General features: G+C 37.5%; 1 protein-coding gene across 1 annotated transcript in view; it reads left to right on the forward strand.

Moving 5' to 3' along the window:
• Nucleotides 1–23,568, forward strand: part of MIPEP (mitochondrial intermediate peptidase) — a 67,248-nt gene that overhangs the window by 12,078 nt on the left and 31,602 nt on the right. Inside the window, exons 8-15 of the mRNA XM_005417781.2 lie at nt 1,074–1,230; nt 1,669–1,717; nt 2,365–2,425; nt 3,068–3,120; nt 17,092–17,245; nt 18,157–18,234; nt 19,225–19,429; nt 22,226–22,335. Coding sequence (XP_005417838.1) covers nt 1,074–1,230; nt 1,669–1,717; nt 2,365–2,425; nt 3,068–3,120; nt 17,092–17,245; nt 18,157–18,234; nt 19,225–19,429; nt 22,226–22,335 — 867 coding nt within the window. The remainder of the gene's footprint in view (nt 1–1,073; nt 1,231–1,668; nt 1,718–2,364; nt 2,426–3,067; nt 3,121–17,091; nt 17,246–18,156; nt 18,235–19,224; nt 19,430–22,225; nt 22,336–23,568) is intronic.

Raw genomic sequence — 23,568 nt, forward strand, 5'->3', positions numbered from 1 at the left:
TGATACCCAAGCAGTGAAATACTTAGGTCATGCTGTCTCTCCCATATGTGCAGGGTTTCAGGACCAGCCTGGAAAAAGCTTTGTGTGGCTTGGTCTTAGCTCATAGCTGTCTCTGCCTTGTGCAGGAGGTTGGATTAGAGACCTCATGAAGTCCCATCCAACCTCAATTTCCTGAAAAAAAACCTTACTTTAGTTATTGTTAATGTTGTTTTTCTAAAAAAGAATTAATTTTGAGTTATAAATTTAAAATTAATTTAGACTCATTGAAATGTGGCAGTGGCACCCTAGACTTTTAGATACAATTCTAGGATCAGGAGCATATTGAAATATTTCAGGGTTCTTTCTTCACTTATGCTGTGTAGAGAGAGGCTTAGTTCAGATGAAGGCAAGTATAAGTTGTTGCTGGATTTCTTGAGCTTATTTCATATGTAGAAATAAAATTATTTGTGATTGGTTTGTTTAACATAAAAGCATTTAATTAAATTTTATGAATCTTCAGGTAGTTTTTTTTTCAGAGTTATGAAAAGACCCAAACTAATGACCCTAACTAAAAATATGAGAAAAGGAAGAAGTTTGTGGGCAGATGGGCAGACTAATAGATTTCTGCTACAAAAGAAATAAAGCTTTTTTCTTCCTCTCTCTTCTGTCCCCTGACCCTGTCGCTTTTTCTTGTCAGATTCTACCATAAGCAAACTTAACTGATATGCAGAGAACAACTTGGGTTTATTTTCAGAAGTTTTAATGAGTTAAGGCAGCCCACAGAGTGGTCTGAAAAGCACAGATGTTGGCAGAAAGAGGGAGGTGATGAGAGACTGTTGACAGGAGTAGAGAACAGGACCCTTTTTGGCAGTCTTGATCTGTTAGGTTGTCTCATTGCATTTCCTCATTCCACTTTTAATGGGTAAGAGCTGTAATTGTCAGGCAGTTGTAATTGCTGTTGTTAAAAGGCTTTAGGCCTTTTCCCACCAATATCAGTGAAATACAGCTGTTATGCCAGATCTTCTGTTACATCACTTGTTTCTGTTAAAAATTACTCTGCAGCAATGTGACTTTTTTTTTCCCCCTTGTATTAGGTGCGGGAAGCTGCTTACAAGATTTTTCTGCACTCAAACACTCAGCAGCTGGCTCGATTGGAGGAGCTGCTTACGAGCAGGAACAGCCTGGCACAGCTGGTTGGCTATGACACCTTTGCCCACAGGGCTCTTCAAGGAACAATGGCCAAAAATCCAGGTAGTAAGGCATTTATGGAAGGACATGTTGAGAAGTCTAATGTGTAACGTACGAGATCGAAGGTTGGTTGTTTCTTTAGCTAAGTTTGCACATAATTCTTCCAGTGAAGTGTTTTATTGCAGTTGCATTTTGCTGTCTGCCATACTCAGTGGTCACTGTAAATAACAGTACTCACTGAGGAGGATCTGGTGCTTTCATTCAGAATTGATGCTCACTCCTTAGATTATGAAGGTGTCATTATCTCAGCACATAACAAAGTAAATGGAGTACTAAATTCTCTTGAAATATGTCAATAGAGTAGTTTGTTAAAAAAATCTACTGGAATTTTTGTTTGGAATAGTAAATGTAAACTTAACATCCTTCAAATTTAACACCCATCTCATGTAAATTTAACATCCTTTAGGGAAAAATAATTTAACATTTTTTCCTTCCTTCTAGAAACAGTAAGACAATTTCTGGAGAAGCTTTCTGAACAGTTGTCTAAAAGGTATGCCTTTTTCACTAAGTTTTTTTTTCTTTTTAAGCATACTCTTTATTTCAAGAATAGAGGAACTTGTGCAGTAATAAGTTAGTGCTACTTATGTGCTCTGATTAAACAAAAACCAAGACTTCCCCAGAATTTTGAGAGAAAGAGAAAGCTGTGTGCTTAGAATAGATTCTGTGTCTGTGATCAGAGAACACCCAGGACTGAGTGCAAGAAGTACACTTAACAGCAAACAAGAAGACCAAGTTGAAGTATGGAACACCTCTCCTGGTCTTGCCATATGCACAACTCCATACATTTTGCACCTATAGACAAATTTCCGTGTTTGTCCCTCTTGCCGCCCTGAGCTCCACACAGCACAAAACAGTTTCATCACTGGGTATAAATGGGGTGTATTGTAAGAATGAAAGTGCTGTTGAGCTGTACAACCACAGGAAGAGGGACTGAATTTGAAAGTACCTGAATGGCAGAGGCAGAGTGAAAAGGTTTTTCTACTGTTGTATGTGGACCTGCCATTTTGTCTAGTCATTTTATATAGTACTATAAATCTCTGATGATGGACATTTTATTAGGATGCAGTACTATCATGTACTGTATTTCACTGCTCAAAAATCTTTCATTAACGTTTTCATCATAAAAATATTTTTCAGAACTCAAAAAGACTTTGAAATGATGACAAAGATGAAAATGAAGCTCAATCCCCACAATTCAGTAAGTTACATTTCTATATGTGATTGTCTGTTTTGTTTCTTTTAAAAAATATAGTATGAGGTAATCATGTTCTACAATTACTTCTATTTTAGTGTATAAGATGTAGTAGAATTAGAAGCATTCTCTCTCTACTGGCTTCAAATGCTTTCTGACCACTTAGCTGCTGTATGAAAACTAAATACTGAGTATTTGCTGTTGGTTTATACAAAGTGATACTGAGATAACCAAAACATAAAGCAGTGAAAGGGACTATCACTTTGCTTTGAATTGATTGACTCATTTGATAAATAAAGGTTCTACTTTAGGTTAGATTCAAGCCCAGTTTGTATACGACATTGAACGTATCTTAATGCTGTACATATCTAGATTTATCTTTTTATTTGAACTGAGTGTATTTCTTGAAATCTGGTATCAAGTCCTATCATATAGTTGAAAAACAGGACCAATCTTCAGGAAATGTTAAAAAAGCTTTCAGGTTATGATTTATGATGCTATTTTTGGTTTGAGCCCTAACTGTTTCAGATTATTTTTCAAAATTCTGTGATTTACTGAAACTGCAAAAATACTAAAGTGAAACAAAACTTTTACTTCGGGTTCCCTTGTTGTCTGTTATTGTAATTGTAAGCTGGAATTCTCTTTCAGATGCTGATGCCATGGGATCACCCCTATTACAGCGGAGTCCTTCGTGCTGAGAGGTAAGCTCCTTATGTTCCTGATTGTAATGTAAATGAGTGTCCTAGCAATAAAGACAAAGAAAGTCCTCAACATAAACAGGATTTCTTTCTTTGAAGATGTACCTCAATATGAAAATATAAATATTATCTGGTGGGAGAGTTGTTTGTAATATTTTTTAGTTACTGCTTGAATGCCTGTACAAGTTTATGGCTCCGGTGTTGTTTTGCAGGGAAGTATTGGCCCTCTTTGAAGATAAAAAAGGACAAAGCAGTTCTAGAACAGATAGAAAATCCTTATTCTTGTTTTGCTTTTAGTTCTTAGCTGGGCTGTAGTAATGTTTAAAAATAAATTTTGAACACTGAATACAATTCAACTTCATATTTTAACTTCATTGTGCTTCTTACTGAATGTGCAACTTCATCATCTTTTGCAGACTTGAAATAGAAACTTCTTCCGTAAATCTTTACTGTTTATGGATAGAATTCATTCTTATCTCTCTTGCAAAGACTGGGAAATAAATCCTTTACACAGACTTAAATAGTGCACAGGACCTTTGCACATAATGAGATGTCAGCTCTGAAAGATGTAAGCCCTGCATGTTGCCTTTATTAGATCAGCAGCAGTGACCTTTGGGGTTTCTGTTGGAAAAGATAATTGAAGGATGTGCTGCTCTCACAGGGGGGTTTAGAAAGAAGTTCTTCCTTCACTGCAGATTTACAGTTTTTTGGTTTTTAAACAAACATACACTGGGTGTATCTGATTAAAATAGTAATTCACTCTGGATCAGAAAGCTGTGGTAGTATAGACATGGCATGAAAGGATTGCCAGCAGCTGGCCTGGTTGCTTTCAGAATTGGTGTGTGCCATAAGGGTTAGAGCATTAGGTGTAGAAGGCACTGTGTTTTTACTTGTCCTGGAAGAGTGTTTTCTGGTGCTGATTGTCCTTAGTCTTACTGGTCTTACTGTCCTTCTTAGATCTCCTCATGAGGCTAACCATCTCATGGTTGAGTTGCTGATGATCACAAGTAGATTATTCTGCTCTTTTTGGCATTAGAAAGAAAAATATTTCCTTTCCTTGGGGGGCTTTGTAAGAGACCCAATTAAGTTACTTTAAGAATTGCATGGTGTCTTTGTGAAGGGAGAACTGCATATAAAACAGACCTAGACATTGGCAGTGTATCTTTGCTATTTTTTTGTATTCAGGCACCAAGTCTGGAAGTTGGATCAGTGTGAAGAGTCTCCTGAATCTGTGTAGGGCGTCCCTGATTACAATCCAGGATTGGGGCCCAATGTTTTTCTCCCTCCAGCTTGGGTAGGACTATTTGTTTCTGGCAGATATACAAGCATTTACAAGACAGGGGGGAAAAAAATAGTTTTCCTTTCCATTGTGTGCAGAGCTGCTTTGCTTTGACACAAGAGTGTAGATCTTTCACGGTCCTGTTTTGTGGATATTTGCCTGTCTTTGGAAAAAGTGTTTGATCTAACTGCCTGAACAAGGCTTTACATTTATTCTGCTCATATTGTGGGTAGTTAACAGGGTACTGAACACTGGGTAATCAGCTCTGAAAAGTAAAACTCACTACTCCCCTGCACAGTCTCAAGGACTGTGCTCTATGAGTGAAAAACGGCAGGAGTCAGAGTATTCATCCAACAGACAGAGGATGGGAATATACCTTGTCATGTCTCTGCCCTAAATGCCCTGTTACCCAAATGGGAATCTCCTATCCTTTATCTTCTATTTGTACTTACCTTGTTTGATCACATTCCTTCTTGAATGCCCTGTGGATGCTACGGCATGTTCAGTTCAGCACTTTTGTAACTGGAAGGTGAGAACTGTATCTGTCACACAAACCCTGATGCTTGGCTGGAGTTTGACGTTTACCTGTTTGTTGTTACTCTCTTCCTAACTGAGCCAATTATCTCATAGTTTTAAATTATTCATGTAAGGAAAAGTGATGTTATTTTCCTTGGTTGGTTGTTTTTTTCCATAGGAAAATGATGGAATGCTTTTTAAAAAATAAATTATTGTTTTTCTTTTTTTGTAATTTATAAGCTCAATAAATAATTTATTTTTACTTCTTCTGTCCTATTTTATTTTGCATTTTTTCATCTTGGAATTACAAAATATATTTTAAAACAAGATGCACTTAACTGTCATACTGTCATGCATTTCTCCCGTTCTTTGTATAGTCTATTACTTTTTTTTTTTTTTTTTTTTTTTTTTTTTTTTTTTTTTTTCTCCAAGGGTTTCTTTCTTTTGGAAGAAATTTAGCTTTAGGTCTTTAACAAAAATGCCATGGTTGTATTTGTAGTAGTGCTGTGCACATAGTGTGGCTTATGTATTTGTCTCTCATGTTTTGGGACTCAGTAGTGGTTTGCATGGTAGGTTTTTGTATTAAGAAATTCTCTTTTGTTCTGCTTAGTAAAACATTTTTGTTGAAAGGGAAGCAAATGTATGCTTTTGGGTATTCCCTTTGGACTACTGTTGGCACCATGTACAAACTCGTCATTTTCTAGGTATTGCCAGGTACATAAGATGCAGATTATCTTTACAAATGTAGCTATAAAGAAAGAGACTATGGGGATTCAGTTCTTGATTAAGTAACTCAGCACTAGGGGGTGCAAGAAATATTAGATAGGACAGTGTCTGCTGAAAAATGTTTCCTGTTTCTTAGTTTGGCCTATTCAGCCATTCCTCTTTAGTCCTCCAGATTTTGGCCAGCTACATCTCAAACCACGCTGAAACTCATGACATGTTTTTAATGTGTCTATTTGATATTTGCAGAATGTTGTGTATTTTAAATTTATTTCTATACTTTACCTTGTAAGTATACATTTAGTCTTTACTGTAGCAGAATTAAGGAAACAAATCCTTCACCAGATTTCTAATAACTAGTTCTAAGAGGTAGATGTTGACTTCTGAAGGATGCAGGATGCTCTCACGCGTTTGGACTGTAGAGTTTTGATGCTGTTTGCTGTCGCATCGCGTTGGTTTTTGTCACCACTTTCCGCGGCGCTACTGTTGCTGCTGTTCTGTCCCTGGAACAGCAGGAGGCGCTCCAGACTCAAGCCGCAGCGTTGCGGTTGTTCTGTCTAAACCCGGCCACAATTTTGTTTCTGTCAGCTTTCACCAAGTCTTTTCCCTGGAAACTTGATCCTACTTCAAAAGGGTAAGCCTCCTGTTGATGGGAACAGGATATGTTCCTTTTTTTTTTTCCCAGCCTATGTTAAGTAGCCTCTCTGGCTTTAAACCTACACTTAAGACAGTATAATGTTTTTGTAGCTATAGTTTAAGAGGCAGGGAAAATACATGTCGGTATAAATGTACTTTTAAGAGAAACAGGAGACAAAAGTCTGAAATTCATGGTGGTAGTGTCTTAAAAGAAGATAGAGTAATTAGGAGAACCTCAAGAATTTTGGCAGGCTAAGGGTAATAAACCAGTGAATGCTAGAACATGCTTCGGCGTCTAACAAGTAAGAAGATGTCTAATATGTATATTATAAAAATAATAATGTTGCATTTTAGTGCAGACAAGTACCCAAGTATTAATTAAATTGCATTACTTCTCAGTAAGTGCAGCTGTAATTCTCAAGGCCCTGATCTTGCAAAGATGTGGTAGTCCTGCTGACTTCTTCCAGGTCAGAGAAAAAAACACAACAAAAAATCACCACAAAATGCTGTGAGAGACTTTTTGAGGTCAGCCATTTGCCTTGAAGGTAGGATTGGCTGTGCTTAGTCACTTCTGACAGAGGTGCAGAAGTCTTCTTGAGAACCATCAGCAGTGAGCACTGTGTATTTGGTATTGACTTCTGTTTCCTTAACCTGTAGTTCTTGCCAGACTGGGTTGACTTCACTGGCTGTAATTCACTGTTAGGATTTTTGCCAAAATGTCCCAGGTTTTATTCCACTTGAAGCTGTGATGTGCTTGCTGAGTACCTACAGATCAATGCAAAAATAAGTTTGTTTCCTGATGTGTAGGAAAGAGAAGCCACCATGACAGCTGCAGGCATTTTGGATCCGGGGGTGCCAGTTTAGCAGAGATTAGGAATAAATCACTTCCTTTCTTGTTGGGACTGTACATGGTTTGCTGGCTTCAGGGGAGGGTGGGCACCATTTCTGGGTATTTTCAGAGGGTTACCAAGTACCAAGGTATGAAAATGTGTCTGGATGTTTCACAAGTACCTAAAAGCTGCAATTAATGTTGAGGTTTGCAAGTTACTAGTAAAGAAACTTGTTCATGGCTGCTTTTTGTAAAATTATTTTTAGTTTTATGAAAGACTGTTCTCTCTTGGGAATGCCATGTGGAAGTATAGCCCAGACTTTTTGCATCACATGTGAGAAAACTGTCACTCTGTTCAATTTGAAAGCTGAAGTGGAAATGTAATGCAAAATATAACCAGGAAATCTTTCAACCAGAGTGCTCAGAGAGGAGGAGAACTTTGTGTAACAAACTATTTGTAAGAAAGGTAAGGCATCCCTTCTGTTAAATCAACAAATGTAGGTATAGAAAGTCCACTTTAACTCACCAGTTACTAAAGCTGGTGGATTAAGCTTTTTGGAGGAAAACCTGAAAGTTATTGAAAGGCATTGCTGTGAAGCAGAATTCAACTTTCAAGAATTATTTCTTTATTCAAAACATTGTGGAAAAACAAAGAAATTGTTGATTTGAAAACTAAATCAAATCTAAAAGTTGCATGCAGTGTTGATACCAATATTCTAAAGTACCCCTTGACCTCCTCCAAAATATTCTAGGAAGTACAATTAACAGAAAGAAAAAAGGAATGTGAAATACAGATGCTACTTTATAGTTGATGACAGTACAAAGGCATTCTATTATTATTATTATTGTTATTATTTTTAAGAAATCCAGAGTCTTCTATAAATCATGGTTCAGAGCCTCCCTTTAGGTAAAGAATTAAGTTTCATAGTCTGGCATGTAATGAAAATTGGAAGGGGTTTTCCTTGTCTTGATCTCTTCAAGTTAACCTGAGGGGTTCATCTTACTTTTATCTTTACTAACAGGGTCTTTTCAAGTTTCTTTGAAAGTTTTGGAAGGATCTGTTTTATTAGACATAGTTAACTTTGTAATCTATATTTTTGTGGATGTCAACAGGATAATAATTTTTCTCACAAAAACCCCCAAAGAGGTCAGGATATATCAGGCACTACATATAATAGCCACCAATAAAAATTTTTGCCTGGCAGCTAATTTGCAATTGTTAAGAGTCTGAATGCTTGTGTTCTGAAGAACAGTGATCCTGATTCAAATATCCCTAATGTTCAATTTTATAGAAAGCATTCTTAATAGAATAGATGAAAGTCATGTTGCACAAAACAGTCTTAGCCTCGTTCCATAGACACAGCTTAAATGAAAGTGATTTTAGGAGTCTGCATTTTATTTAGACTCAGTGAAGTCACAGAAGCTTAGAAATAATTATTTATAATCACATACTACATCTTTATTTCTCACAGGGGTGCAGCCTTTTTGTTTGAAGCCTGCTGTTCTTGAAGAATAACCAAACCTCATTGTGTCAGCTAACTTCTTTTTATAATCGTTTTTTTAATTGGTTTGGCTACTTTGCGTCTCTTAAAAATACTACTGGGCTGCAAACTGTGAAAGTAAAGTGTCTGGATTTCTTAAATGTAGTTTATCCTTTAATAAGAAGTAGGAATTTACATTAAAGAAACTACAGCTTTCTTTGATATTTCTACTTTTGTTAGGAGGCTACTGAGATTTCTCTTCATAAAGTTACTTAGCTCACATTCTGACATAGAGTATATGAGAAAATTTTCATTCTTTCCTGGGCTTTGTTATAAATACTAATGCTTTGGCATTTGAAATCAGATGTTGAGAGTGAATTAAGTTACTGGAATATGCAAACTGAATACAGAGCAAACCTATTATGTTCAAGTTTGTGTCTCAGTCTTTTACAGTTTTCGACATGTAAGCATGAGAGTTATGCAATTCTACAGGAGAAACAATTAATTTAAGGTTCATTATTACAATAAAAAGGACCTCTCTGAGTCTTGATTTTTATCTTTCTTAAGTCAAAGCAGCTTAACTGAGAGTTTGGCACAGAGGAAAATATTCTTTTCCATTGTAGAGGAGATCATGTATTTATTTGTTGATGCTGTTACTGATCTGTGCAGGGTGAATGTGTGTTGCTGTCCCTCTTTTTTTACATAAATGCTATATTTCCTACATCAAAACTAAAAGCAACCTTTTAAAAATAAATTAGTAATATCTAGGCATGTACAAAATCCTTGATTTCAGGAAGTCTTCTTTTAGATTAATCACTGTGTTTTCTGATGGGTGTGTGTATGTCTGTAATGGATAGAAGTTTTGGTATTTCCTTTTCCTGTTCTTCCAGAATTGCATTCAGATCCTTTAAGTTTCACATAATCGCTTAAGAAAAATTTATGTGCTCAAGTTCAAGGGTAGTTGGGAAAATCTTTTTGTAGCAGTGCAAATTGCAAATATCAAAAGTCAATCCATACCTGTGTTTTTTTTCACTGGGGATATACTAGAGGAAATGTTACATGGCAAGAAATCTTTTTGACTGGAGTATATAGTTCTCTGCAAAGTCAACACCATCTGAGATCCATCTCTTTTGCCTGCATTTTCAAAGGCAAATTCCCATAGAAAGTACTGTGCTCTTCATCCTTTTGGGATTAACTATACAACATGCAGTCCAGTCAGGGAAGCCTAAGTTCCAGCAAGAAGTGAGAGCTCATGGCTGAGCTCTAGACTTGTGCTAGTTACCTCTAACTGGTACCTTATGAAGCTTGAAAGTGTCATAATATTTGTGTCTGCCCTTCTGTGGTGACGTGGGCATCCTAAGGCCCAGAACTCACATTTTAAGCAAAAGGGTATCCAGATAGAGTGTTTGATTCTTGCCAGGCTTGTTTAGCTGCCCTGAATCCTTTTTCTTCCTTAGGAAATACTGTAACCATGTTTCCATGTTTTTGCCTGCTTTGGAGACAGCAGTACAATGTCTTTCTAGTGATCTTACTCTGCCATGTGCAGAAGAGTCTGTCTGCTCTTCTGGGGCTGCAAATTACAGCAAACAAGAAAACCTGTCTTCCAGGTCTCCTTTGCAGTAGTTATTGTCACTAAATGCTGTCTGTCTCCAGAACATTAACCTTTCTTCCTAGTACCAGTAACCCTTAGCAGAAGTTTTACTGGTAGCAGAGTGCCTGTTACTGTAGTTCAGTGTGTGGGTCATGATAATTTCCTTTCTGATTTTCTTTTCCCAAAAATACTTGAGTGCACTTCCTGTTGGAGATAAAATCATAACTTGTCTGAATAAATGTGGAGGCTGCTTGCCAAAGAGTGTGCTCATAATAAAGCAGCTGCCTCTTGCAGTTTTATTTCAATTTTTTACTATTTGTTTTAAATAGAAGGCACAAAGCTGTACAACTGTTCAAGCTTACAGTTAGATAACAACTTGAAAATTGTGCCTAAAGTGAGTCTTCGATTGGTTGCTGCTTTAACATGTAGTATAATAAAAATAATTATATGCACAGTAGGGTCGTCAACATTTATTAACGTGTAGATTATGAAGATAACTTTGCTCCGGCTAGTGAGCATTTCAAGGGCAGGCTAAGCTAAAGCTCTTTGGAAATTCTGCTTCTTTTTATCTAGAGTCAGTCAGTATCAGCTAATTCATTGACTGAAGTTGTACTTTCATGCCCTCAATTGAAAAGTAATGTGTGGTGGAATCCCAGAATCACAAAATTGTTAGGGTTGAAAGAGACCTCTGGAGATAATCTAGTCCAACCCCTTGCCAAGGCACGAATGCCTTGGTTTTGGTAGGGTTTTGCTGGGAGGCTTTAGTCTGCATTTACAAATACAGTTGGTTTCATGTTTGAAAGAATAGGGATCAAAGAAGCACCATACACCTGGGATAGAAGATAGGGAACTTTGAGTTTTCCCTTTAGCTTCAAGAGAAATCAATTTTACAGTCTTGGATCAGCCCTCAGAAAGGCTCTGCATCCTACACAGACAAGTTCTGTCTTTGTTACTGGGCAATTTAAAATGCTAAATGAGTGTATTGATAGAAGTCTTAATCTTAAAGTTTTACGTGGTCTTTTACAAAACCTAGCCCAGGTCAGAGTGTATTTTGAAGATGCAACCTGAGACCATTTAACAACATGAGAATGAATTTTCTTTGAAAGGACTGAGGGAAGAGAAGTTTTGATTGCTGTCACAATCACAGTCCCCATTGCTGCTGAAAGTTGAGCTACCATGTTTTTAGATTGGTATGAATTTAAATGCCAAAATACTGTGCCTGGGAAATGTGTTCTTGTAGTCCCACTAAGATGATGAAGCTGTCAGTAACTGAGATTGGGTAATCATTTGCTAGCTAACAGATGCTTTTTTTCTTGTCATCTGGAAACAATGAAGTTGCTAATGGCTGCTACCATTTGAGTGTCGGAAATCAACCAAGAATCTTCAACAAGGGAGCATCTACTTTGTAAACTCTTCCAGATACTTTCCTACCCTGCCCATATGCCAGATTTAAGTTTTAGAGATCTAGTAGAGATTGCTGCATTTCCTGTTCTGTTCATTAAGTATTTTTATTTTTGGGGAAAGTTTAAATCTTCCAATTTCTCCCCTTTTCCCCATTGTCCTCTAATCTTACCTAGTGTTACACCTTTTATTTTTCAGTGAGTAGCATTAAATCTTGAAGGTGGGGGCTCAGAAAAGAGTCAGTCATATGCTTGCTCTTGCCACTGTGAAAGGCAAGATCATCTATCAGTAATAATTCCAGGAGCTGAGGTTTTGGTTATAGATCAGTTCAGATAGCTGAGGTTTCAGCTAGTTGCTGTTCCTAAGTAAGCCCAAAAAGAAAGTTTTCCTGGAATCAGTGCAAGTTTGGGGTTAGGTTTTCTTCACTTAGGGTTGCTTGTATTTATTTGTGAAAAGAGAGTTCATGTATGAGGTAGGACTAAATTCAAAACTTGGGAATTGAATCTGTGTTTTGGTGTCTGGAATGATTACTGCTTAGTGGGTATAGACTAGTATTTAGACAAAGATGTTTGAAGATGTATTACACACTTTTTTGGAGAAGTAGCTTTTTTTTTTCACTACCCAGTGCTCATTTTGAAGTATTATTGGTTATTATAATCTGATTGTGATAATTGCACTATATTACGCGTTTTAATCCCTTTCTGCATAATTCCTAGGACATTGCATTGGCTAGCAAACAGTGGATGCCAGATAACTCAAGGTATAGTAATCTCTGCTGACTGCTGCCAGGTGTGTCCAGAAGTAAGTTAAATATTGAGTCTGTGGCATAAGACACTAGTGGTATTTGAGAATATTTCAGTATCTTCAGCTTTGTTTTTTTTTTGCACATATAGAATAGGCAAGGCAGAAATAGACAGTTGAGATCAGAAGTAAAAACATTTTTGTTTTGGCATTCTGTGTAAAAAAATGTTTTTTTCAAAACTTTTTTCAATTTTCCATTGGCAAGAAGAACATGAACACACATCTTTCATTAAATGTGGGAAACGTTTGATCCTGGCAATGTTCTAGCAGAAGGGACTGACATTAACTTTGTGTAGTTTCTATTAAAGTGGTTGTGTAGTCAGGACCTCATTGTACTCAAAATGTCAAGATTGTGACATCTTCAAACATTAGCCAGAGTAGGGGGCTAGTTCCTCTGGGGAGTCTGCCTTAAGGCATTATACTCTGTTACTACTATTTTTCTGAGGGGGTGGATAAGTATACTGCTTTTTTCAAAGGACAAAACTATTCCAGACTGACTTCCTGCCACCACCCCACCCCCTCTCCCCACTTTGGACAGTGACAGTAAAAGTATTTATCAGAAGGCCCTGTTCACATCCTGGAGTGGGGTCATGGGGACAGTGTGCATATTCAAGAGAAGTAGGCAGTGATCTTCTCCCTGCAATATATTAGTGTCAGCTGTTCTATCCATGAAGAAATATCATTGCTTTGTCCCACTAGTACATATCTGTGTATTTGACTGAAATGAAATCAAACTTTGTTTCAGAGGTTGTTTTGTTCCACCCCTCCAGCAAACACATTAATGCAGTATTTCAACTGAATGTGGTAATCCTTTGTGATTAGTATGAAACATTGTCTTCCTCTGATAAAGCTGGCATCTATCTCACGCTGCAGCTGTGTGCTCTTTGTCCTAAGTTCCATATGACATCTTCACGAAGTAGTTGGAGTTGGAAATTTTCTCTGGAGGTCATGTGGTCCAGCCCCCTGCTAAAGCAGGGTCTCCTAGAGCTGAGTATCAGTATCTCAAATGTCTCCAAGTTGCAAGACTTTGTAGCCTCTGAGGATAACCTTGCTAATCCTCACTGGGAAAAAAATGTTTGCTGATGTTAAGATGCAACATCCTGTTGTTCCTGCATGTTCCATTCTGTGCCCATTGCCTCCAGTCCTGTCACTGGGCAGCACTGAGAAGAGCCTGGCTCTCTCCTCTTTGCACCCTCCTTTCAGGAATTTATACTCCTTATTAAGATCCCTCTGAGCTTTCTCTTTCCAAGGCACAACAGTGTGGCTGTGCCTCTCTTCCTGATGAGCCGAGCACTGGGCGCAGCACTACAGCACTGGACATAGTGCTGAGTAGATCAGAAGGGTCACCTCCCCCAGCCTGCTGGCCATGCTCTTCCCAATGCACCCAAGGTGCTGGTCACCTTCTTTGTGGCAAGGGTCCCTCACTGGCTCATGCTTAACTTGGTGTCCACCAGGACCCCCTGGTCCCTGTCTGAAAAACTCCTTTCTTGCTGGGTCTGGGTGTCCCACAGCACATACTGGTGCCTGAGGTTATTCTGTTCCTATCAGCTCATTTATCCTGTAAGCCTGTAAAGGTCCCAGTGGATGGAAACAAGACCCTCTGGCATATCAGCCTCTGCTCCCAGTTTGGATGACAGTTTGATGTTATCTGCCAATGACAGGACAGGACTAGACCCAGTACTGATCCCTGGAGCACACTGCTGGTCCTTGGCCTCCAAGCAGCCACTGTGGCACTGATCACCCTCTGGGCCCTGCCATTCAGCCAGTTTTCTGTCTGTTCATCCAGCCCATACATTGACAGCTTCTCTGTGAGGATCTTATGGGAGACAGTGTCGAAGGGCTCACTGAAGTCCAAGGAGGTGATGTGCACTGCTCTCCCCTTTTCTGCCAGGCCAGTTATTTCATCATATAAGGTTATCAAGTCTTTTTAAGCATGACTTGTCTTTGCTGAATCTGTTCTGACTGCTCCTGGTGACTTTCTTGTCTTTCATGTACTTGGAAACGGTTTCCAGGGTTAGCTGGTCCATCAAAAAAAAATTCTGCTCTTAGAAAATTTTGAGCAGTCTCTACACATCTTTTGATTTTTCTTATTTCTTGTGTAAAAGTTATCTAATTTCATGAAATGTTTTCAAGGGGCTGTTCTTTAATTTCTTATTATTTTCATGTTCTCTTATCCTGCAGCTGAACTCACTGTTGGGAGTAACACATTTTAATTTCCTGCAGCTGTGAAAATCTGATGTTTTGTTATGAATGTGAGCTGTTGGTAGTGTTAAATTTTGATTTACTGAAGTGTGTGTTTGTAGTACTGTATCATATGTTTCTTTCCTGAAATACCTTGTATGCTTGTGTCTCTTCTCCCATTGGGCAGGGAGGAAATAGCACAGGAATCCTGGATGATACTGGATGTCTGGGGGGGAGGAGGGTGTGCAGGCTTTGCAAATAAGCATAGATTTGGCAGGACTGATTGAAATGCACTCAGCAAAAAAGCTCTTGTGCAGTGAAGCCACTTGAGCTTGTCTGTGGTATGTATTGTGACAGTACTTTTGTAGCCAGATATTAGTTAAAGAAGCAGTTCTTTGAATTACAGCTTACTATTCATAGTGGCATGTAGGATGATAGTACAAGATTTTAAAGTGATATGACAAAAACCAGTTCTAAACTATTATGGAGGTTGTTATGATTTGCTGCCAAAGATGGGGCGTTTTAACTGGTCTTGTAGTCTGTATCCAGGGAGAGCTTCAGAGCAGAATCAGGAGGTCTGAAGCACTTAGTGGTGTGTTTCAGTTTTAATGGTAACAGTCTGGCAAGAAGGCAGTCACTTGGTGACTCTATAAAAATATGGAGACATCTGAGATTTACCTGCTAAAGCTTTCCAAAAAGGGCCACTGTTGAAAGCATTCAATTCTTAGAAATTACTGAGTTAAAAATTCTTAGGATATTCAACACATACCCTGTAATATTCTGTATGTTGCAGTGGAAGGGACAGTTCTGTGTGTCAGTCAATGTCCTTTGTACTCCAAATTTCTGTGGCTTATATGAAAATTAACTCATCTCTTCTGCTTTCTTTTAGAGACTTGCTTTCAGTCTTTTTATCTAACTTGATCTAAAGTGATTTATATCATGCTTATTCCTTGGGTGTAATGACGCTTTGAGTAAGAAGGAAAACATGTACATGGAAGTGTGCAGTGTGTGAATTTAGGTGTGAAGTTATTGAAAAATTGTGTCAGTATGGTAGAAGCAAAATCTGCTTTATTTTCTATGTTCTAGTATAGAATGGAATACACTGACTTTAGTTTCTTGCATTTGTGGTGTGAAAATAAAGAAAGTCTTGTACCTCACCATATCATGGCTTAGAGGAGTAACTCCGCCCTGCTGTGCCTCACAGCTCAGTGATGCCCATCAGCGAATCAGAGCTGCAGTTGTAAGCAGCACTTCAGCAAGTGAACTGTTCCCCCGTGGGCTTCTTTTTCAGGTCTTCTGTGTGGGAGTGGGAAGGAAGGGAGTGTAGGTATGTGGGTAGGGACTAGCTGGTTCTTTCACAGCTGGTCTGTAAATAAGCCTTTTGATCCCAGGCCTTAAAACAGCATGGTTCTCATATTTGGTGTCCAGCTATTGTAGTCTAGCTGATGCATGTTTAAATTTCAGTGACTGTGATTGTCTAGAGTTAAACAGTCTTTACTCTCAGACCCTAGAAAATAGTATAAAATATCGCTTGGGCTTTGTATGTGAAAAGAGGAAAGCGTATTTTTTGCCATTTGTGGTGCACACACAGCTACAAGCAGATTGTAGTTCTGATTTTGCTATTGTCTCAAAAGAGTTGTGTGGTGCTGATCAGCTGCTGAAAGGTGTAATTTTGCAAAGCATTTATTTGCTTGCTGCACTTGTAGTGTCTTTACTTTTTAGGGTCAGAGCCTCAGGGAGTGTAAACTCTTCTAAAGACTGCATACATCTCTGAACTCCTTTTTGAATTTTTTATTCATTCTGTTTATGTGCGTGCATGCAGATATATGATGTCTTCCTCCCTATGAGTGTCTTCTGTACTACATCTTGAACATAGTTGGTTGAGGTTAGGCACAGGAAGCTGTGTTGGCCATGTTTGAAATCAATGTTGCATACTGAAATTTCCAGGTGGCTCGCAGCTGTAAGATATTTTCTACATGGTTCAAGAGAGTCCCCAGAGCTTGAGGTGTGATTTTTGTGTGGGAGGTGATTGTGTCTACTTGGTGTTTCTGTTGCTGCAGTGAAAGGCAAGACTGCAGAGTCAGCAGTGCTTACCAGTTGGTTTCCTGCCCTAACTGAGGATTTGGCTTACACCACAGCCAAAGCCAGCTTGTTTTTCTGATCAGTCACACGATGCAGCCTTGGCATGGGAAAGGCACTTAAGTGCCAGTGGCCTCTTATAGTATCAAAAGCCACTGCTTGGCCACCCATCATGTTGCCATGGTCTGTTTGGGCTGCATGTTCACCACATTTCTGAAAATCATAGTCAACATCTGTTGAATTTGCTATCCAGATTTGAATATAAGAAAAATTGAGGTACTGCAAAGCACTGTGCCTGTAACTTGCTTTCACCATTTGAAGAATAAAGCCAAACATGCTTGCTGAGGGTCTTTGGGCTGAGCTGGTGTATTTTGTGACATCCTGTGGCTTGAAAGTGAGTACTGTAGTTTATGTAGCTCTGCTGACTGACTGGTTTGGGATTCTTGTATTCCCTTAGGTACAACATTGATCCTGGCTTGTATTGTCCGTTTTTCTCTCTTGGAGCATGCATGGAAGGTTTGAACTCTTTGTTCAGTCAGCTCCTAGGGATCTCTCTCTATGCTGAACAGACAAAAAGGGGAGAGATTTGGTCTGAAGATGTTCGAAAGTTGGTAAGTATTCTTGTTCCCAGCATCTGAAACCAAAGGGAGGATAAACAAGGTAGTGTGTTCCTGTGAGCTATGAATCAAACTTAAAAAAAAATTACTTGGATACCTATGAAAAACACAAACTAGTTGTCTAATTTGAGTTGAAGTTAGACCTCAAAAGCTTTATCATCTCTTTAAGTGCCTTTTGGATGTTTGGTATTTTATGGCCTTTTAATAGCTCCGTGTCAATCAGAAACAGTTTCTGTTTGGAGATTATTGTTGCACCTTTCTGAATGGGCCCTGGTAGTTGTAGTTTCAATTTGTAGATGACCAAAGATGACTAGAATGCTGGAGGTGTGTCTCGTGTCTTTGCCTCTTTTTTTTTACTTTTTGAGTTATCTTTACTTTGAGATTGATTTTTACTTTTCTGCCCTCTTTTTTGGGAAGGGTAGAAATCAAAACTTGGGCAGTAACTTACTCATCAGGTTCCCAAGTTCCTCTGTTGTCTTCCTACATTTATTCATTGCTAGATCTTCTCCACTCCTCTTCGATCCTCAGCCTCCAGCAACAGATGATGTTCCTTATATACTGTGGGTCAATTTATAATTACTCCTTACTCTTTCTGTTTTTATTTCTGTGGTAAATCAGCTTCTGTTTGTCATTTGTGGGCTTTTTTAACACAGAAGGTACTTTTAATACTAATCTGTGACTAGCTAGTTTGGAGTGAAATGCAGAAATGTCTGTCATTTGAGATACAAGATGTGAATTTTGTCCATATATTTATTTTCAATTAAAATTAAGAACAGATTTTATATTAATTATTCCCAGTTTGTCTGTTATTTCTTCGTTATAAGTTTTGGGATTTGAATATTATGTCTTCAATTTGCATGTTATCAGTGCTTTCACTATGGAAATTATACCCTTTTTTTCTTCAGGCTGTTGTTCACGAAACGGAAGGTTTGCTAGGGTACATCTATTGTGACTTCTTCCAGCGACCTGATAAACCACATCAGGTAACATTTATTTATGATCTGACTTCAGCTTAGGTTTTATATAAGTAATGACTGTAGCATTAGTGCTATTTGCATTCAATATAAATTTAGTAAAACTTACCTTGTTTTAAAATAAATTTAAACAGGGAATGTCTGTAACTTCATGTGTGGGTTTAGGTAAAATATTTTTTAGAGCAAGCTTTCATTTAAAAGAACACCCAATGGGCTGAACTCAGACTCTTTGTGGTACAGAATAACAGGTGCTACAAAATGTTTCGAGAACTCTGTTTAGAGAAATGGTAGATATTTAAACACTTGTTTTCTGACCTACTGTTGACAAGTAGAAACAATCTGACATTTATACTTTCTAATCTTTACATTCAACTAATTTTTATTCTAAATTCTCCTTAAAACTGTAGGTGGTTCTAACTGTTGTGGCTCAGTCACCACCTAGTGCCAGTATATTTGCAATAGGATGCAGTACAGTAGACACTTCACTCAGTAGAAGCATCTGCAAATTGCCACCTTTAGTGAGGTGATGAGTGGACGAACTTTAAATCTACATTAGTTTGATGTATAACTATTTTGCTAGTAATTCCCAATATACTAGTAGTGCTATGTGGTATATTTTACCAAGCAGCAAGAAGTTGCTGCTGAAGGTTGAGGAGAGAATTTAATCTGTACATTATGGATTTGACAGATCAGTAAATTTCTTGTCACTAGTGGTACCTGTTAGAAAGTTTGAATGGTTTTGATAATTCTAAAACATAAAGAAATAATTTTATTTTCTAGAAGCAACACAACCTTTCCTTTATGCAATAATTTCTTTATGAATTTGAGGTATATGGTAAGGATGGAGAAACAGTGTTGTTCAGTAGCAGCACTGAATTCTACTTGTGTAGCTGAGTATATGTTCTGATTTGATTTAACAGTTTAGTTTAATTTAATCATTGTTTTAATATCACTGACATAATGACATTGGCTGTCCATGTTTGTTTTTACCTCAAAAAGGACTGTCACTTTACAGTTCGAGGTGGCAGGCTAAAGGAAAATGGAGAGTACCAGCTACCTGTAGTTGTTCTTATGCTGAGCCTTCCCAATTCAGCAAGGGGTGCACCAACGCTACTAAGTCCTGGCATGATGGAGAATCTGTTCCATGAAATGGGACATGCTATGCATTCTATGCTGGGGAGAACTCGGTACCAACATGTCACTGGTAAGAAAGTTATAGTCGTGATTTTTTTGTTTTAGTCAAATGTTTAATTTACAGAAGAAAGGTGTAGATTAAAAAAAAATTAAAAATAGAACAAAACAAAAGAATAAAAAGAGTATGAACCAAAAATGGTTGTCATGTTAATAGTTCTACACCCTTGATGATTTGAGAATACAGTATCAAATCTGCAGATATTATGTAAAACTCAACCAAACAACATTTGAATATTCTTTTTCTAATAAGAATTAGGTGTTTGTATCTCTTCTTTATGTACTGTTGATCTTTATTCTGTTGGTGGTATCCACTCTTTCAAGTTTTTTTTATGTGGAGTTCATAATCATTGGGATAGTTGGAGGTTGGGAAATAGTTGTACCTACTGTAAAACTACATTGAATCCTGGGTTGGAAATGACTTAGGAAAATGAATGAAGGAAAATCAGTGAATTAAGTCTTGCAAAGAGTAGTGAAGGTATTGGCTGGCAGGTCTCTGGCTCCTATAACTTTCTGCAGTTATGGCAAACAGGTCAAACACCCATGCTGGCTAAGGCTGCATGGCATGCTACTTTTTTTACCTGTGGACAGCTTGGTATATTCTTTTCTACAATAGTGTGCTGGAAATCTCAAGTGCAGTAGACATTTACTTATTAAAAAATAGAAACCAAACAAACTACGAAACAGGTGAGATTGTGAATCCCTTGTCTGAAGAATTAGTTTTTTAATATGTTTTAGCATTTTTATGCTAATGATACAAAGGGGTGTTAATGTTAAGTTCATGTTTTATCAATACATACCTTTGCACCCAGTGGCAAAATACTCTTTTTTTTAAGTTGTCCATTTAAAATTAAAGTTGACTGAACTATTTTGTAAGTATGTCACTACTAGACATTGTTAAAACAGATCAACACTGCAGAATTCCTTGAGTATAAGCTCTGTATAGTCTTTGGGGCAGTCTAAGGGCTCTCCCCCACTCCTTCCACTTATATAGCCTTGCTCATCTTGAGCTACAGGAATACTTATATGCCCAAAATAGCCACTTTGGTGTGAATTCTCCTCTTGTGCTGAATCATGTGTTTCTGCATGTCAGACTCTTGAAGGGGCAGGAGTGGCTAATTGTGAGGCTCAGATTTTCCAGGAGTCCCTGTGTATGGTTTCTGTGTTGCCTTAGCTCCAGGCAGTCCTGCATCCCAGAGGATTTCACTCCAGATCTAGCATTGCAAAAGCAGCATTGGAGGTTGAAGGTCAGTGCTGTTGTTTCTGCAGAGAATCCTTTTCTAATGGATTTGGAATGTGTAAAAATCAAAGAGCTTGTCCCAGGGATGTCTGTTAGGGGCTGTCTGCTCTCATGGAACATGAGGGTAGTAAAGTATGGAAACAATATGACTACAAGCTATTGTGAGCACAAAAGAAATTGACATTCTAGTTGAGATGAGCTGAGTAATTTGACATCTTTCCTGCTCTCTCTTGCCTTACTTTTCTTTAATTCAGAACTACACAGTGCAGATCATGCATTTTCAGAATATAAGGAGAATTTTTCTACCAGATGGATTTTTCAGCAGTGGTGCACAAACAGAATCACAGTTTTATGTGTCAATGCAGAAGTGCATATAGTGCTGATATGTCTGTGAAAAGGTCCAGTGTGATTTGAAATTACATTAGAGCTGTGTCTAACAGCAGTATTAGAATGGTAAAGGTACTGGTGAAACCTCATGCAGTGTTTGGGCATGTTCATTTTGTGTGTCTAGTCTGAAGGTCAATTCAGACTGCAGCAGGTACAGAGAACTAGAATGGATAGTTTCTTAGACTTTATCTTGCCTTTGGATAATGATGGCTCAGAGAGAATATAGTTTCTCTCTATTTAGTAGGTAAAAACCAGTGTGATAAATGCTATTTGTATTAAAGGGCAGTATCTGTCTGTATCACTGAGTGTAAACAGATTATAAATTAATATTAAAAATTACAGAATAGTTTGTAGAGGTCAAAGGAGTGATTTTAAAAACCAGTCTTCAAATAATAGTAAAAGCAGACTGAGATTTAAGACTGATTCTGAATATTGACATTGTCTCTGGCAGACCAGGATGGAGGTGATGATCCAGTGGGTCCAGTATGAAAGCAACAACTTTTCCATTGCTGACTTTAATATAGAAATTAGAAATTCAGCTCTGATTTGGCAACGTGTTACGCTTTTTAGTAACTTCCATTGGGTAAGATGCTAATAAAGATTAGAGTAAATAAGGTTTTTGGAAAAGTGCTTTTTGAAAAAAGTAACAGCTGAGATATTACCTCATTGCACTTACATAGAACACATCTTCAATCTGCAAGAGTGTTCCTTGAGTGAATGACTCGGTCATAAGGCAAGGTTAATGTAAAGCATAAGAAAGCTCAGCAAACAGATGGAAGCTAAAACTTGTAACTGTGAATGGGATTAAGGCAGAGTTTTATTTACATTGTAGTTTAATTTAGGTTTAGGACACTTAAATAGATTTGGTGTTTCATGTAGGGCCAGTTTGGCTACAGTCTGGTTTAGTTTTAAAAGGGTGTGATCCAGAGCTTTATAAGGTGCCTCACCCAGCTGTTCAAATATTTTGTTTTACTTTGTGATTTATAGTAAAATGTGTAGGATTATAATGAAGCTTTTCTGGCACTATGTACAATAATGGAAATAAAATATTGACTTAATAAATAAAAGAACATTAAAGTTCACCAAAAGTCCAGATTGAAAGTTGCAAAACCTTTTGGGAAGAGTTAACTATTTGTTAGTGAAAATAGCAGATGCTAATGTGTACAATTATTCTACCTCTAGGAACCAGATGTGCTACTGATTTTGCTGAAGTTCCTTCAATTCTGATGGAGTACTTTGCAAATGACTATCGAGTGGTTAACCAGTTTGCAAGGCATTATAAAACAGGACAGGTAGGAAAAAAATGTAAAATTTTGAAAATAGGAAAAAATGTATGTAGGAAAAGAATCATCTTCACATGTGTTATTAATTAATAATGTTTTAAGTCGAAATTAACAATGGATAAAGTTATTTTAGTATTACAGTTTCAGTTATTCAGAAAAATGTTAATATTGTCATTGCAAAAAAGATACATGTAATCTGTGTAAGAATACTGGGTTCTTATATCCCAGGTTCCAATTACAAATTTAAAACTTTCAGCCATTTTTTTTCCTACAAGGTATAGTAGGTGAACAACTTCTGTGTGAATCAAGTTGTTTGGAATGATTTAATATAATTACAGGTAAGTTATGATAAAAATAGCACTTGTCATTGAACTCTTTAAAGTCTGTCTTAAAATAAAGCTCAGGTAGCCAATCATGGATGTAAATGGAAATGATCTGCAGTGTTTCAAAATTTCCATTTTTAGCACAGTGTAGGGCACTGAGTGAAATATTTTGTGATGAAAAATATGCTGCTCTATTTAGGATTATATTGGTATTAGTTAGGTTCTGTCAGTCATGAATTTCTGCATTAAAACTCTGATGATGCTGTTCTTACATGAAGTTGTTCTTTATCAGTCTATTGCAAGGATATACTGTCTGTGGGGTATTTGGAAAGCAGTGCTCTTTGGAACAAGGTGACTTTTGGTGGTCACTTAAAACATGGTAATAGAGAATGATTTATATTTATACAAACATTTCAAAAATTCCTCCTAAGCTGTGTAATGTTATACTTCATTGGAGCTTCTTATCCAGTACTAAGCATTCAGTGCATTTCAGTATTATGGAAGTAGAATTATGTTTGCCTCCATTGAACAGTTAGGAAAATATGTTGTCTAACTTCTATTTTAATAGATACTGTCTGAGAAATTTGCTCTCTAATTTCTCTATTTCTCTCTCTCTTTTTTTTTTTTTCCAAGAGAGCAATTGTTTCTGCAGAATTGATCGCACTAAGAAAGGTCTCTTTGAAACCTGGGAATTAAACCCAGTTCAGGGGTGTTGATCATTTATCTACTTGAATCCACATACAGAAATAGGACTTTCTAATGTTCTCTTGTTCTCTATAAAGTTCATGAAGTGTTTAAACAGCATGGAGTTAATCTGATTGCATACGAGTTCAGAGAATGAGCTTCACTAAAACATCTGAAAGAGATTTGTTGCACATTATTTATGGCTTTGTATTTTCAAAATGACTTGACAAATCTA

Source organism: Geospiza fortis, unplaced genomic scaffold, assembly GCF_000277835.1.
Source record: "Geospiza fortis unplaced genomic scaffold, GeoFor_1.0 scaffold16, whole genome shotgun sequence".
Lineage (NCBI taxonomy): Eukaryota > Metazoa > Chordata > Aves > Passeriformes > Thraupidae > Geospiza > Geospiza fortis.